The 16656-nt window shown below is 49.4% G+C and overlaps 1 protein-coding gene across 2 annotated transcripts in view; it reads left to right on the top strand.

Annotated features, from left to right (window-relative positions):
• Window positions 1–16656, top strand: part of edar (ectodysplasin A receptor) — a 133451-nt gene that overhangs the window by 52985 nt on the left and 63810 nt on the right. For both annotated transcript variants that reach the window (XM_072476705.1, XM_072476704.1), the window contains one exon: window positions 4456–4522. In XM_072476705.1, the coding sequence (XP_072332806.1) occupies window positions 4472–4522 (51 nt within the window). In that variant the 5' untranslated portion in view covers window positions 4456–4471. The remainder of the gene's footprint in view (window positions 1–4455; window positions 4523–16656) is intronic.

Genomic DNA, 16656 nt, shown 5'->3' with positions numbered 1-16656 from the left:
CCGTTCGGCATTATCTCAGCGTTTGAAATCTTTCATCGAGCCATGGCGCACGACGTGGAAGGTCACTCGTGTGGCCGTGTCTACGTCGACGACATTATAATCTGGAGATCCACGCATGAGGAGCATGATGCAAGGCTTTTTCAAGCTCTCCAAAGAGTCAGCAAGAATGGCCTCCAGCTCCATCAGGCAAAATGCCAAGTCGTTGACACTATTACCTTTCTCGTCAAAAGGTGTGCAACCAGGTGATGAAAAAAATCAAAGCCATGGCCCACGGACAAAAGGGCGAATTGCGCATTCTGGGCATGATCAACTTTGTGAGAAAGTTTATTCCTAACCTTGCCTCCAAGACAGCTCAGGGAATCCATTAAAAAGGATGTCGTCTTCCAGTGGTCGCCGAAACATGAGCAGGAATGGAAAGCGCTACACATCTCACAAACAACGGTGCCCGTCCTGGCCTTTTTTGACCCGGCTAAGAAGACCAAGATCTCTACTGATGCATCTCAGGACGGCATTGCAGCAGTACTTCTGCAGCAGAGTGCGAATGGTGATTGGCCGCCGGTGGCATATGCTTCGAGGGCCATGACAGAAACAAAGCATAGATATGCACAGATCGAGAAGGAATGCCAGGGGCTAGTCAGAGGGCTAGAAAAATTTCCTACCTATGTATATGTGCTGCCCACGTTTTTTGTACCACAGGCCGCTGGTTGTGATAGTGCAAAAGAACTTGTGTGAGATGTCCCCTAGAATCCAACTCTTGATGAAGCTCCAGCGGTATGACTTTAACCTGATTTACACACCAGTCAAGTTCCTGGCTGTCACCAATACACTCTCTAGAGCTGCGGCTCTGAATGAGGTCTGTCAGGGGCTGATGAAGTTCAGTTGCATGCCAATCTTGTTGCTGCGTCACTTCCGGTTTCTGACGAAAAGTCAAGGCTGATCAGGGCAGAAATGGCCAAGGATCCGGTACTTCAAAAGGTGATCAGATGTCTCAAAGAAGGTTGGCCGAAACGCTCCTGCTCTCCGTACTATAATGTTTGTGCCGAACTCAGTGACGTGAATGGTCTTCTTCTGCAGCAGCACAGAATCGTCATCCTGCATTCGCTGAGGCCGCTCATGCTGAAGGAGCTTCACGAAGGGCGCCTGGGAATTGAGAAATGCAAGGGCAGGGCCCGGGAGACGATATATTGGCCAGGCATCACCCAGGAGATTGCACGTATGGTTGATCAGTGCGAAACCTGTCAGAAATTGCCCTGCAAACACAACTCATAAACAGGCAGATGTGAACAACCCTGCCCTCCCAAGTGGCTTCCACGGTCAATCGATGGCTCAAGAGGAAGTTAGTTCTTCAGAAACAAAAGCAGAAAGAGATTTACAATAAATCTGCAAGGTCACCCCAGCCGATAAGGGACACCATCAGAATTGAGGACCCCTATGGCAAAGCATGGTTCAAGCTGGCAACGGTTGTTCAACAAACGGATCCGCACTCATATAGGTATTCACTGAGGTGTTCACTTCTGCGCCGGAACTAACAGGCGCTCCTCAAAATACAACGACCTTTCGTGCTTAACCCAGTAGAAGAGTAATCCCAAACTGGAGGAAGACACAGACTCTACAGAACAGCTTGGGGCTAATGATGCATCTGCTGTGGTGCATGGGGAAAGGCCCATAATTGATGAAGGTGGGTACGCTCACCAACTCAGTCGTTGCTCAGTAGGTCGAACAGAATAAGGCGCAAGCCTGATAGTCAGAACTTGTAACAGAATGGCCAGAAAATGTGTTTGTAAATACTCTTTATCTCCAAAGGAAGGGGGATGTGGTGATATGCATACATGCATATCTGTATATAAATGTATATAACTGTATATAACTGTACAAATGTACAAAGCTGTCCATTAGTGCATGTAATCACATGTATGACCCCCTGCCAGTGGGTGGCACCAGACATGCATCGTGTGACTGACGTGACTCGGCAGTTGGTAACAGGATGGATAGTAGGACGGTCACACTTCCAGTAGCTCTCTGGGAACTTGAATAACTTTGTTTGTACATAGATCTGTTGGTTACCTACCCACGTAGAATCAGAGTCATAGAATTTACAGTGCAGAAGGAGGTCATTCAGCCCATCGAGTTGGACCGACCTTTGGAAAGAGCACCCCACTTCACATGTTTAATACTATATCATTGTTCTGGGTTGAACACATATACGTTCTGTGCATGGCTTCATGATCAGGGGAGCCACAGAACACAACATCTGTGTCCTACCTCCTCTCTCTCCCTCATCAGCCACGACACCAGTTTCATGATTTTTAAAAGCACAAATGAACTGCGCCACCGGGAACTCAGCCCATTGGAGGAAGAGAATGGGCCCCAGAGAACACTGGGTTGGGCCGCTAATTACATGCAAATAGTATGCAAATAACATGCAATCGGTGTTTACTATACGTGCGTTCTGGACTGCACTGACGCTGCTGTCGAGGTGACAGAGAATTGCGCTTTGGCGGCGTCAAATTGGCCCCTCCCGTGATTTCAACATCAGAACCTATTCTCCACCTGTTGTGTTATGTAATTTGGAATAACACAAGCTGCCACTTGATGCAGTTTTGAGTAAAAGATGCTCTGGACTTTGAAGTGAGTTCAATGTGTTTTATTGAACTATTAGCACAGTTCTCAATGAGTTCGACTCTCTGCTAATCTAAATGTAGTAACTCAGTCTAACTGAACCAGGCTTGCTCTAAACCACGTGCTGGGGTGTGATGCTGAGGATACACCCTGTCTCACTCTGTAGATGTTGGTCTGTGCAAAGAGGCAGGGTGTGAGTGCCTCATCCCTTTTATAGTGGGATACCTTCCCTGAGTGTCCTGACTGCTCATTGGTCGTGTCCTATTCTATGTGTTAATTACCTGCATGTTTGCATATCATGACACCGCCCAGTTGAATTTCCGAATTTCGGCATCAGCCAATGGAGAATCCCACCCTATGTTCCCCCATCGGAGATGAATTGAGGTTGATTTGCACTCAATATCCATCAGAATATGAGGTACAGGAAACTATCATCAGCTTAAAGTATAATGGGAGGAAAAGATCTGCGGCACCTGGCCTCACTAAAATATTTAAATGAGTGACAAATCTTCTGAGAGCAGGATGTCAAGTTTGGTGCAGCTTGGGCCTCCCAGTCCTATCTCCATTAAACTGCAAGTGGACAGGTTTGGTGCAGCTTGGGTTTGAGTTTGAGATCTTTCATATTTTAATATCCTGCCCTACCCAAGCCCACCTATTAATGGGCATTAAAAATTTCCCCCATCATATTCACCATTGTAGATTGGCCTGTTCTGCACATTTGGAGACGAGCCGTTACTAATTGCTTTGGTTTCAGCTAGGGTGGGCTACATGTCAGAACTCGCTGGCTGACATCCTGCTTGTCTTTTGCGAATGGTTAAATTAAGCAATTTCAATATTGCTCCCTTCAGGAAGATGCAGTGACTGGTGGAATAGCTTCCTGCTACACAGGAAGTTTGAAGTGGTTAGTTTAACTGTCTGAAAATAACAAATGCTTTGCCAAGTTTCAGTAAAGAGCAGGTCCTCACCAAAGCAACAGCTGGGAAATATTGAAACCTCAGCATTAACTTCAATTAAAGTTTAATGAAACTATTTTAGGGCAGGAATCATTTGGTGTAAATTGCTTTGACAAGATATTTAGTTTGAAGAGTACAGCAATTTACAAGAATCAAAAAGTTCTTCGAATTCTTCCTTGCATTCATCACAATCATTTACCAGTCTGTAAGTAAACAGGAATTGTAGATAGAATATTTTATTATGAAAGTTAGCAAAAGGGCTGAAAGAATTATCTGGAAGTGTGATTTTAATTTTATTTACCATTTAGTCTATGCAACAGTACCAATCTTCTCTGACTACATAAAAGATGATTAAAAAGGATTTTCTCAAATTCTAATGCTGATTGTAATACTTTTCGCCTCATGTGCATCATATTTTGCAAATTGATGAAATAGAATTTGAGGAGAAAACACAATACTTTGACTTAAATTGACCTAGTCATGAATTGAAAAATACATTCCAATAAGTTTCAAAACATTTTCCTATTATTCTCTTTCTGTGCAACCTGCTCAGTTGCCATAGAATAAGATAATGTAGGGCAGCACGGTGGCGCAGTGGATAGCACTGCTACCTCACTGCGCCGAGGACCCAGGTTCAATCTCGGCTCTGGGTCACTGTCCGTGTGGGGTTTGAACATTCTTCCTGTGTTTGCGTGGGTTTCGCCCCCCACAACCCAAAGATGTGCAAGCTAGGCAGATAGGCCATGCTAAATTGCCCCTTAATTGGAAAAAATGAATTGGGTACTCTAAATTTTTTTAAAAATAATTAAGTAATGTACTTACATATCAAAGTATAACGAGTTTGAAGTGACGCTTTTATTCATATATTTTGGTTGTGTTACAGGTGAACAAATAGAAAGATGTCACATCGCAAGACACTCTGGTGGACCCATGTGTTTTCTTTTGTATTAGTAAGTATGGAAGCTAAATTTAGGTTCCTTGGAGAATGACATTTGGCTGGAATCCAATAATTTTGTGACCATGTATTTTGTGTCCTTGACTTCCAAAGAGTGACTTGCTATGAATTCTAGAATTCTATTATTGTGAATCCAGTCCTGTCACATGGCAGCTGATTAGCTGATCTCTACAGGCCGAACTGGAAATCCTGCTGAAATTTTGAAAACTAGGAGAGTTGACAACCTTGCTTGTTGAAGGTGGTCATGCTACTACCTCTCATAGCCTGCAATGAAAAACACAGCTAAATCATTTTCTCCAAGTTATGTAATGACAATTTAAAAAATGATTAGAAAGGTAATTATACAAAATACTATTTAGGAAATTTGCTTAAGATGTAATTATTACAAATAGTATGTCTGTGAAGCCCTGTATCTTTCAGTATTATTAAGAAGTGTAGTATTTTTAGCTTGTGTCTGACATGCAATGGAGTAATGGAGAATACGGGTAGAGTGGGAATTGGGGAGGGGGGGGGTCTTTTTCTCTGATGTGGAGGGATTTTTTTTTCTGTTGGACTGACAAAGTGTAGCAGGGGTGAAGATTTTGTTAGGGCATTGTTGACCCCTCCCTCCCTCTTGCTGCCTGTGGCTGTGTTTTTTCTTTTTGTTTGTCTTTGGGGGCGGTGACCTGGGGTTCGAGATGAGGCTTTGTTTAGGTGGGGGAGGGGGTGGTCCCTTTGGGAGCCTTCTTCACAGAACATAGATGTGAGGGTGGGGTACTCATTAGGAGGAGCCTTTGGTCAGGAGTTGCCACACTGGCAGGTAATGCTGGTGAACGGAAGTGAGGTGGGGAGAAGACCGCAAGAGGTGGTTGTGGGGGGTAAGGGGAGAGAGTGAAGGGGAAGGAGATGCGATGCAGCGAGGTTGGAGAAGAAACATGGTCGGGGCGGAGAAAGGGGCCATCTTGGATGGGCCAGGTATAGGATGTAATTAACAGGGCTTGAGTCAATAGGGGAGGATAGGGGACAATAGAGGGGAATGGAGGTGTAAGTCCCCAGTAAGGCTGATAACATGGAAAGTGCGATGGCTCTTTGGACCGGTGAAAAGATCTTGGGTCTTTTCACACCTAAGGAGTTTAAAAGCAGAGGTGGTCTTTCTGCTGGAGAAGCAACTCCACGTGAAGGATCAGGTTAGGCTAAGAAAGGGATGAGTGGGTTTGGTTTTCCACTCGGAATTTGATTCAAACTCTTGGGGGATGGCTATTTTGATGAGCAAGAAAACGGGGTGTGTGAGCGCGAAGGAAGTGAGGGACCTGGATGGGAGATATGTGATTATGAGTGGGGTATTAGTGAGGATGCCGGTCGTACTGGTCAATGTGTATGCACCGAATTGGGACGATGTAGGTTTATGAGGGGGTTGCTGGCAGCGATACCAGACTTGGCCACGCACAAGTTGGTTATGGGAGGAAATGTTAATTATGTCCTAGAACTGAGGGTAGATAGATCGATCCCCAGTTCAATGGCAAAGGAGCTGAGTGGGTTTGGTGCACCCATGGCGTTTCAAGACCCCATGGGGAAGGGAGTAGTCTTTTTTCTCACATGTTTATAGGATGTATTCAAAAATCAACGTTTTTGTAGTGAGCCGGGAGGTTTTGGTTGGAGTGGATGGAGCAGAGTACGCGGGGATAGTAACCTCGGACCATGCGTCCCACTGGCTGGAGATTCGACTTAGATTGGGACGGGAGTAGAGGCCGGTTGGAGGCTCAATTCGGGATTGTTGGCAGATAGAGGGTTTTGCGATAAAGTGTGGTCACTGATTAAAGATTATGTCGAATTGAACCAAAACGGGGAGGTCTCGGTGGCCACTTTTTGGGAAGCACTAAAAGCAGTGGTCCGAGAGGAGATTATCTCGCTCAAGGCACATGCGGATAGGGAAAGGAGGGAGGAATATGAATGGCTAATGAATGAGATAATTGATGTTGACAGGGAGCACTTGAGGGCACCCACCATGGAGGGATTGGCAAGGAGGAAAAAATTGCAGGGGCAATTCAATATGTTAACGACAGAGAAGGCAGTTTGACAGCTGTGTAGGGCAAGGGGGGAAGGGGGTGCAGTACGGATATGTGGAGAAGGCGAGTCGAATGTTAGCGCATCAGCCATGTCCAGGGAAATATTGAAGATACGGACTGGGGCAGGGGTTGTGATCTCTGAGCCGGGTAAGGTAAACAAGGCGGTTAAGGATTATTATAAGGAACTGTACAGGGCATACCGATGGCTACCCAGCAGCTGACGGCTACCCGGCGGAATTCTATAAGAAGTTTGCTGTGGTGATATGCCTGTGAATAGTACCGTATATAGTTAGCAATGCGACCTCCAAACCAGTTGGTGGCGTTTGACATTGGTCACGTGACGTGGGACACTCGCCATTTGGTCGTAAAATGTACAACAGGACAGTGACACATAGGGTGGTCCCAGGAGAGTTCACGGAATTCAAGTAGTAACCTTGTGTGTATAGTAATCTGTATGTTTTCCTCCAATACGTTCATCAATTAATCATTATTCTAGATAAGTCACCAACAGTTCTGTGTGCGTCATTGCAACGGCAAGGTCACAGAACACAACATGGTTCCAGAAGTGTTGAACATTTAAACGTAACAGCAGAAAAGACGAGGCAAAACCAGCAGAAGAACAAAAACAGAGAAGATTCTTTCACCGACCTGGTGAACTACGGACATTGGCGACTCAACGCAACAAACGACAGTGAAGTTTGAGATGGAAGGTTTAAAGGCATCCCACCAGCTTCAAGTCTCGGGTATCATAAACGAAAACTGGTGCGTTTTCAAACAACAGTTTAAGCTCTATGTTTCAGCCCTTGGCCTTCAGGCACAGCCTGATGAGAGGCGCATTGCATTGCTGCTCACGGTGGCAGGTCCACAAGCGATTGAAATCTACAGTACCTTCGCTTTTGATAGCAAGGAGGAAAGCAAGAGCTACGATGAGGTGATAAAAGTACTGTGATTGGAATTGCTCTCTGAAAACAAAATGAAACATATTTGAAAGATATATTTTTCATACACGTACCCAGAAACCAGGCGAATCTTTTGACAGCTTTGTAACTGACTTGAGGCTGAATGCCCAGTCCTACAATTTCAGTCATCTAAAATCATCGATAATCCGCAAACAAATAGTATTTGGCATATCGAATGATAAGCTCCCTGAGAGACTGTTACGGGAAGAAGACTTGAAAATGGAAAATGCGATTAAGATTTGCCATGCGAGTGAATTGGCTGCACAGCAGATCAGCACACTCAGTTTGAAATATTTTGGCGCCAATGTGGAAGCAGACGCCAGCTCCATCAGCACTGTGATGTAGTTCAATACAAAACGTGGTCTCAGTGCGGGTGGCCATTTTAAGCGGCCAACCGGAGCCGCCATCTTATGCCAGAAATGTGGCAACGACATGGCCCCAGGCAATTTCCAGCATATGGAAAAGTATATTCCTGGTGTGGCCGTACCGTACAAAGCACTTTGCGAAACAATGTTTTTTGCATTCTACAGTGGACCAAATCAGAGCAGTTAACGCAGTTGATGAGATGCCCCCTGAAGAATAGTTCTTCATTGATCTCCTTGATGCACTATCAATTACGATGTGACGAGAGTAGAATGTAATCGAGGCTTTATTACACAGAGATGTGTGGCCTCCTACAGCAGCTGATGAAATGGCTGCTGTACTGAGAGCACACATATTTATACTCCGCCTACTGGGTGGAGCCAGCAGGCAGGGATCTACCCCCATACCTGTAGTACAGGGGCCTTACCGTAAAACCATTATATATATAGTATAATACATCAGTAGTGACTACCACATTCACCCCCTGTTAAAAATGAGACCAGTTGGGGTGGTGGAGAACCATATACAGACAAGTTGCTTTTAAAAATCACAGAGAATATTACAAATTTAGGCGGTCCGGTGCCTTGATCTGTCGCGAGAACGCCGCAGTGCTGGTGGCGACTCCGGCGTCGCCATGGTCTTCGGTGACTCCGGGAGCGTGTCGAAGTCCTCTTCATCCCCAGGTGGGAGCAAGGGGAGGACGGATTGTCCTGGAGCGGGGGCTGCGGTGGGGTGTGCAGGGGGAAGGGAGGGTGGCCCCGCGGCAGGGGAGGGGGGGTGTGGGGACCCAGCTGGTGCCAGATCCCTGAGGGAGACTGTGTCATGACGGCTGACGGGGTACGCTACGTAGGCGTACTGTGGGTTGGCATGGAGTAGCTGTACCCTCTCAAACAACGGGTCCTCCTTGTGGAGTCGCACGTGTCAACGGAGGAAAACGGGTCCTGGAGCTGCCAGCCACGTTGGGAGCGAAACATCGGAAGGCAAAGAGACGTTCATGGGGGGTTTCGTTAGTCGCGGTGCACAGGAGCGACCGAACGGAGTGAAGTGTGTCGGGGGGACCTCCTGCCAGCAGGAGGCCGGGAGATGTATGGACCGTAGGGCCAGCTGGACGGCCCTCCAGACCGTCCCATTCTCCCGCTCCACCTGCCCGTTTCCCCTGGGGTTGTAGCTGGTCATCCTGCTCGAGGCAATGCCCCTGTTGAGCAGGTACTGGCGCAGCTCATCGCTCATAAATGAGGATCCCCGGTCGCTGTGGACGTAGGCAGGGAAACCGAACAGAGCGAAGATGGTGTTGAGGGCTTTGATGACCGTGGCAGATGTCATGTCGGGGCATGGGACGGCAAAGGGGAATCGGGAATATTCGCTGACCACACTGAGGAAGTACGTGTTGTGGTCGGTGGAGGGGAGGGGCCCTTTGAAGTCCACGCTGAGGCGTTCAAAGGGGCGGGAGGCCTTCACCAGGCACGCACGGTCTGGCCGGTAGAAGTGCGGTTTACACTCCGCGCAAACCTGGCAGTCTCTGGTGATAGCCCTGACTTCCTCGATGGAGTAGGGCAGATTGCGGGCCATAATGAAGTGGTAAAAACGGATGACTCCTGGGTGACAGAGATTGTCGTGCAGGGTCCGGAGTCGGTCCACTTGTGCGCTGGCACATGTGCCTCGGGATAGGACATCGGAGGGCTCGTTGAGCTTACCGGAGCAATACAAAATCTCGTGGTTGTAGGTGGAGAGCTCGATCCTCCACCTCAAGATTTTATCGTTTTTGATCTTGCCCCGCTGTGCGTTATTAAACATGAAGGCAACCGACCGTTGGTCAGTGAGGAGACTGAATCTCCTGCCGGCCAGGTAATGCCTCCAATGCTGCACAGCTTCAACGATGGCTTGGGCCTCCTTTTCGATGGAGGAGTGCCGAATTTTGGAGGCATGGTCGGTTCAGGAAAAGAATGCCACGGGCCTGCCTGCCTGGTCGAGGGTGGCGGCCAGAGCGACGTCTGATGCATCGCTCTCGACTTGGAAGGGGAGCATCTCGTTGACCGCGTGCATTGAGGCCTTGGTGACATCGGCCTTAATACGGTCGAAGGCCTGGTGAGCCTCGGCCGTCAGTGGGAAAATGGTGGATTGTATGAGCGGGCGGGCCTTGTCCGCATAGTTTGGGACCCACTGGGCATAATACGAAAAGAACCCCAGGCATCGGTTGAGGGCCTTGGGGCAGTGGGGGAGGGGGAGTTCCATGAGGGGGCGCATGCGATCGGTGTCGGGCCCCAGAACTCCGTTCTGGACCACATAACTGAGGATGGCTAATCGGTTTGTGCTGAACACGCACTTCTCCTTGTTACACGTGAGGTTGCGGAGAGTGGTGGTGTGGAGGAATTTGGAAAGGTTAGCGTCGTGGTCCTGCTGGTCGTGGCCGCAGATGGTGAGGTTGTCCAGGTACGGGAAGGTGGCCTGCTGTCCATACCGGTCAACCATTCGGTCCATCTCCCGTTGGAAGATCGAGACCCCGTTGGTGACGCCGAAGGAAACCCTAAGAAAGTGGTAAAGGCGGCCGTATGCTTCGAACGTAGTGTATGGGCGGTCCGCCTTGTGGATGGGGAGCTGGTGGTAGGCAAATTTCAGGTCCACTGTCGAGAAGACCCGGTATTGTGCAATCTGATTGACCATATCAGATATGCGTGGGAGGGGATACGCGTCGAGCTGCGTGTACCGGTTGATGGTCTGACTGTAGTCAACGACCATCCTGTTTTTCTCTCTGGTTTTCACCATTACCACTTGGGCTCTCCAGGGACTGTTGCTGGCCTCGATGATACCTTCCCGCAGCAGCCGCTGGACCTCCGACCTGATGAAGGTCCTGTCCTGGGCTCTGTACCATCTGCTCTTGATGGCGACGGGGTTGCAATCCGGGGTTAGGTTTGCAAAAAGGGAAGGCGGGTCGACCTTAAGGGTCGCGAGGCTGCACACAGTAAGGGGTGGTAAGGGCCTGCCAAATTTCAGGGTCAGGCTCTGGAGGTTGCACTGGAAGTCCAGGCTGAGTGGCAAGGCAGCGCAGAGGTTGGGGGGGATGTAGAGGCGGAAGCCGCTAAACTCCACAGCCTAGACGGTGAGGGTGGCGATGCAGTACTCCCGGATCGCCACGGAGTGGGATCCGGAGGCCAGGGAGATTCTCTGCTTAGCGGGGCGTACCGCGAGGGAGCAATGCCTTACCGTATCGGGGTGGATGAAGCTCTCAGTGCTCCCGGAATCCAGAAGGCAGGAGATCTCGTGCCCGTCGACCTTTACCTTTGTCGAAGCAGTCGCGAGGTTGTGCGGTCGAGACTGGTCAATCGTGACCGAGGCGAGACGCGGCTGGTCGTCGGCGGTTGCAGGCTATGAGCGGCCTGATGATGTGCCCAACGGGCAGGGGTCCTGAGACGGGTAAGATGGCGGCGCCCATGGGCCGCACGTGTTGTGAGTAGAGCAAGATGGCGGCACCCATGGGCCGCACGTGGTCCGAGGATGGCCCACTGGCCGCACGTGGGGGGTGCTGGGACAATAGCGGCGATTGAGCGGGCCTGACACACTGCAGCGAAATGTCCCTTCTTGCCACAGGCCTTGCAGAGGGCGCTCCGCGTCGGGCAACGCTGTCGGGGGTGTTTTGACTGTCCACAGAAGTAGCATTTGAGTCCCCCGGGGTTGGTTGGCTGGGGGCTGTCGCTGATGGGGTTCATGATGGGGTGGCCGCTGGCTGGGTCCATGATGCACAGGGGGGGTGGGCCACGCAGTCGGGGGCATAGGCCTGAACGTGGCGTGATGCGACCATAAGCGAGAGCGCTAGTTTTCTGGTCGCCGCAAGGTCAAGCGTGGCCCCTTCTAAGAGGCGCTGGCGAATGTAGTCAGATCCTATGCCCGTAACAAACGCGTCCCTCATCAGTAGGTTCGAGTGTTCAGTGGCTGAAATGGCCTGGCAGTCACAGTCTCTCACTAGGGCGAGCCGAGTACGCCAGAAATCTTCCACAGACGCACCGGGAAGTTGGCGCCGCGTGGATAGGAGATGCCTGGCGTAGATTTTGTTGGTCCGCTAAGCGTAATTTTCTTTCAGTAGCGCCATGGCTTCTGCGTAGGTCGGCGCATCCTGGACAAGGGGAAAAACATTGGAGCTCAGCCGCGTGTACAGAATCTGGAGCTTCTGTGCTTCTGGGATTGGGTCTGGCGCAGATCCGATGTATGCTTCAAAGCAAGCTAGCCAATGTTGGAAGTCTTTTTTGGCGTCATCTGCTTGAGGATGCAGCTGCAGGCGATCCGGCTTGATGCGGAGGTCCATCTCTGAAAAATCTCTGTGTAATAAATTGATGCACTATCAATTACGACGAGACAAGTGTAGAATGTAATCGAGGCTTTATTACACAGAGATGTGTGGCCTCCTACAGCAGCTGACGAAATGGCTGCTGTACTGAGAGCACACATATTTATACTCCGCCTACTGGGCAGAGCCAGCAGGCAGGGATCTAACCCATACCTGTAATACAGGGGCCTTACCGTAAAACCCATATATATACAGTATAATACATCAATGGTGACTACCACACTCATTTCAGCCAAGGACCAGAGGAGTTCAACCAGAAAAAGTGAAGAAGTCCTTCTGAATAGTCGTGAGTGGCTGCTAGTTTCAGATAGCGAGTCACCAGATGATTACTGTGACTCTCAACAAGATATGCTGGTGCAGTTCTTCGATGAGAAGCAAGCGAATGTCCAGGAGGAGGACGACAAATCAGATGAGGAGATAGAAGAGCCAAAGGGAATTTCGGGTTAACAGTCTTGAAGAAGGTGTATATACTCAGTGGGATGATACAGGAGCACGTGGAGCCTAGATTAAAGCATCTACAAGATGTGAATGTTAAATTTTCAGAGCATGAATAGCCATTGAGCTGCACTCTGGAGTTTAAGTTTGAGCCAAATTAATATTTCACAAATTAGGTAATTAAGAAAGCATACCAGCTGGAATCGCGGCCTGACAAGCGGGAATTCTCATTCTTTGATGGGAGGGATTTATGGTATGGTAGAAATCACGGGATGCACTGGAAGAGAGAAATAATGACGCACTGAAAACCATTAAAACAAATCCGAAGCATAATGGTCGGAGCACTCGCAAAACAGTGATTAAAACTGTACCAAATGACTCATTCTTTAATTTCTTCAGTCCTACTGAAGCTCCACAGCATGGAGTGTTAAATAAAAGTTCTGCAGCAAGACTCGCTGCTGACTTTGAAGTTGGTCACCTCCTGTGTGAACACATAATTGCATGTGCAATGTCGTACTTTACAGAAGTCTTTGCAGATTATACTGACTCCAAGGATGAGTACTATGATGATATTTACGAAGATCATGAATACGATGAAGAAAGTAAAGGTTCGGAGGAGGACACCTATGAAACGCTATTAAGGTTGTTTCGCAGGAGTGAATACAAACTCAGTGAGGGCGCCTGTGGAGCGCTACTCTGGTGGTTTGCCGGGAATGACGAGGTGGTCACAAGGGACGCCCAACCTGCGCATGATTATCTTAAACTTTGTATGGGCAGGTACGGTGCCGAGGGTTAAGAAGACCCTGTTACAGAGGCAGAAGGGAGGGTTAACGTTGCCGAACCTGCTACATTATTACTGGGTGGAGAAGGTGAGATGGTGGTGGGAGGAGAGGGGGCAGAATGGTTTCGGATGGAGGACAAATCCTGTAGGGGGTCCAGCTTCAAGGCAATGGTGACGGCGGCATTGTCAATGGCGCCAAGGAAATACGTGGAGAGCCCAGAGATGCAGTCCACAGTAAAGGTCTACAAAGGTCTGGAACCAGCTGAGGAGGCATTTCAGGATAGATGGGGTGTCGATGCTGGCGCCTCTGTGCAAAAACAATAGTTTTGAGCCGGGAGGGATTTATGGTATGTATAGAAAGTGGAGAGAAGTGGGGCTGGTTAAGGTGAGGCATCTGTACCTGAAATAGTGGTTTGCCAGTATTTAGGAACTGAAGGAGAGGTAGAGCTTGCGAGAGGAAGTGAGTTTAGGTACCTGCAGTTAAGGGGCTTCACGCGGAAGGTTTGGAAAGAGTTCCCCAGGTTGCCGAGGTACACCCTGCTGGAGCGTCTGCTGCTTCCGGATGTGGAAGGGGAGGGCAGGATCGGTAACACATATGGGTGGTTGGGAGAGCAGGGAAGTGAGCAGGTGGTGAAGATTAATGAGAAGTGGGAGGGGGTGCTGGGAGGGGAGATAAACTGGGGAGTACGGAGTGAGTCACTACGAAGGGTAAATGCAACCTCTCTTGTCTGGAAGGATGAGCCGGATACAGTTCCAGGTGGTACACAGGGTACATATGTTGCAGGCAAGAATGAGTGAGTTCTTCCAGCGAGGGGCAGACGAGTGTGAGTAGTGTGGGCGGAGACCAACGAATCATGCTCATATATTTTGGGGCAACGAAAGGTTGGAAATTCTGTGCGGGAATGTTTGCGACGCTAACAAGGGTAGTGGGGGAGGAGGTTGAGCCTTTGGTGGCGATATTTGGGATATTGGAGAAGCCGGAGATGATGGAGGGGAGGAAGTCTGATGATGTGGCCTTCGTCTCTCTGATTGCCTGGTGAAGAATTCTGTTGGAGTGGCGGTCAGTAACGTCACCTGGGGCTGGAAAAGATCAATAACTAATTAAGGGGTTCAGTTGAGGGCTTTGAGGCAAGGTGGGGGATGTTCGTGGCAGTGTTTGAGGAGTTGTTCATCGTGGAGGGGTGAGGGGGTTGAAAAAGAGAAACATTTGTACAAACTGTATAGTTGTGTGTTGGGGACGTTGCTCCCCAAATTGTTTATGTTTTGTAACATTTTATACAAGTTTGGAATAAAATACGTTATAAAAACTGGAATGCTAATAGGGGGCGACATTCTCCGACCCCCCCGCTGGGTCGGAGAATCGCCGGGGGCTGGCGTGAATCCCGCCCCCGCGTTTGCCGAAGTCTCTGGCACCGGATATTCGGCGGGGGCGGGAATCACGCCGCGCCGGTTGGCGGGCCCCCCCGCTCGATTCTCCGGCCCGGATGGGCCGAAGTCCCGCCGATAAATTGCTTGTCCCGCCGGCGTAAATTAAATCACCTACCTTACCGGCGGGACAAGGCGGCGTGGGCGGGCTCTGGGGTCCTGGGGGGGGCACGGGGTGATCTGACCCCGGGGGGTGCCCCCACGGTGGCCTGGCCCGCGATCGGGGCCCACCGATCCGCGGGTGGGCCTGTGCCGTGGGGGCACTCTTTCCCTTCCGCCTCCGCCACGGTCTCCACCATGGCGGAGGTGGAAGAGACTCCCTCCACTGCGCATGCGTGGGAAACTGTCAGCAGCCGCTGACGCTCCCGCGCATGCGCCGCCCGGAGATGCCATTTCCGCGCCAGCTGGCGGGGCATCAAAGGCCGTTTCCGCCAGCTGGCCTGGCGGAAATTCCTCCGGCGTCGGCCTAGCCCCTCAATGTTGGGGCTCGGCCCCCAAAGATGCGGAGCATTCCGCACCTTTGGGGCGGCGCGATGCCCGTCTGATTGGCGCCGTTTTGTCGCCAGTCGGCGGACATCGCGCCGTTTCCGGAGAATTTCGCCCAGGGAGAGTGAGGGGAAGATCTTTTTGGTGGTGGGATCATGCAGGAGTTGGCGGAACTGGCAATGGATTTATCCTTTGAATGCAGATGCTAGTGGGTTGTAAAGTGAGGTTAAGGGGGACGCTATCCTGGTCTGGATGGGGTGGGAAAGGGTGAGAACAGAGGTGCGGGAGATGGGTCGAACACGGTTGAGAGCTGTCAACTATGGTGGGTGGGAAACACGATTAAGGAAGAAGGAAGACATGTCAGCAGCACTGTTTTGGAAAGTGGCATAATATTTGTAACGGATGCAATAGAGGTGAAGGAATTGGGATGGAGTCCTTACAGGATGTGGGAGTCTTTATTCCTTTTCTTGAATCCTTTTATGATAAAGAGAAACATACCATTTGCCTTCCTAATTGTTTGTTGCACCTGCATGTTAGCTTTCAGTGATTTAAGAACATGGACACCCAGGTCTCTTTGGACATCAACACTTCCAAATCTCTCACTCGCTAAGAAATATTCTGTATTTCTGTTTTTGCTACCAAAGTGGACAACTTCACATTTTCCACATTATATTCCATCTACAATGTTCTTGCCCATTCACTTAGCTTGTTGAAATCCCCTTTAGGCCTCTTTGCACCGTGCTCCCAACGCACATATCCACAAAGGTTTGTGTCATCAGCAAACTTGGAAATATTACATTTGGTCCCCACATTCAAATCATTGATACAGACTGTGAATAGCTGTGGCCCATGCCCAGGTCCTTGTGGGACTTCACTAGTCTCAGCCTGCCAGCCTGAGAATAAACCATTTATTCCTTCTCTCTGTTTGTCCGTTAACCAAAACTCAATTTGTGCCGGTATATTTCCCCCATCCCATGAGCTATAATTTTTATTACTAACCTCCTGTCCTAGATCTTTTCGTAAGCCTTCCGAAAGTCCCAAAGCACCACATCTACTGGTTCTCCCATATCTATTCTGCTCGTCACACCCTCAAAATATTCCAACAGGTTTCACAACATGATTTCCTTTTCATAAGTCTAAGTTTACTCTGCCCGATTCAACCATTATTTTCTCAGTGCCCAGTTATCACATCCTTCATAATAGATTTTCCCGACTACTGTTGTCAGGCTAGCAGGTCTGTAGTTCCCATTTTTCTCTCCTTCTAATCTGCAGGAATCCCAGAATTTGTAGAATTTG

This window comes from Scyliorhinus torazame, chromosome 15 (assembly GCF_047496885.1).
Source record: "Scyliorhinus torazame isolate Kashiwa2021f chromosome 15, sScyTor2.1, whole genome shotgun sequence".
Classification (NCBI taxonomy): Eukaryota; Metazoa; Chordata; class Chondrichthyes; order Carcharhiniformes; family Scyliorhinidae; genus Scyliorhinus; species Scyliorhinus torazame.
The sequence above is the reverse complement of the archived record's forward strand: the minus strand, read 5'-3'. Positions and strand labels throughout refer to the sequence as shown.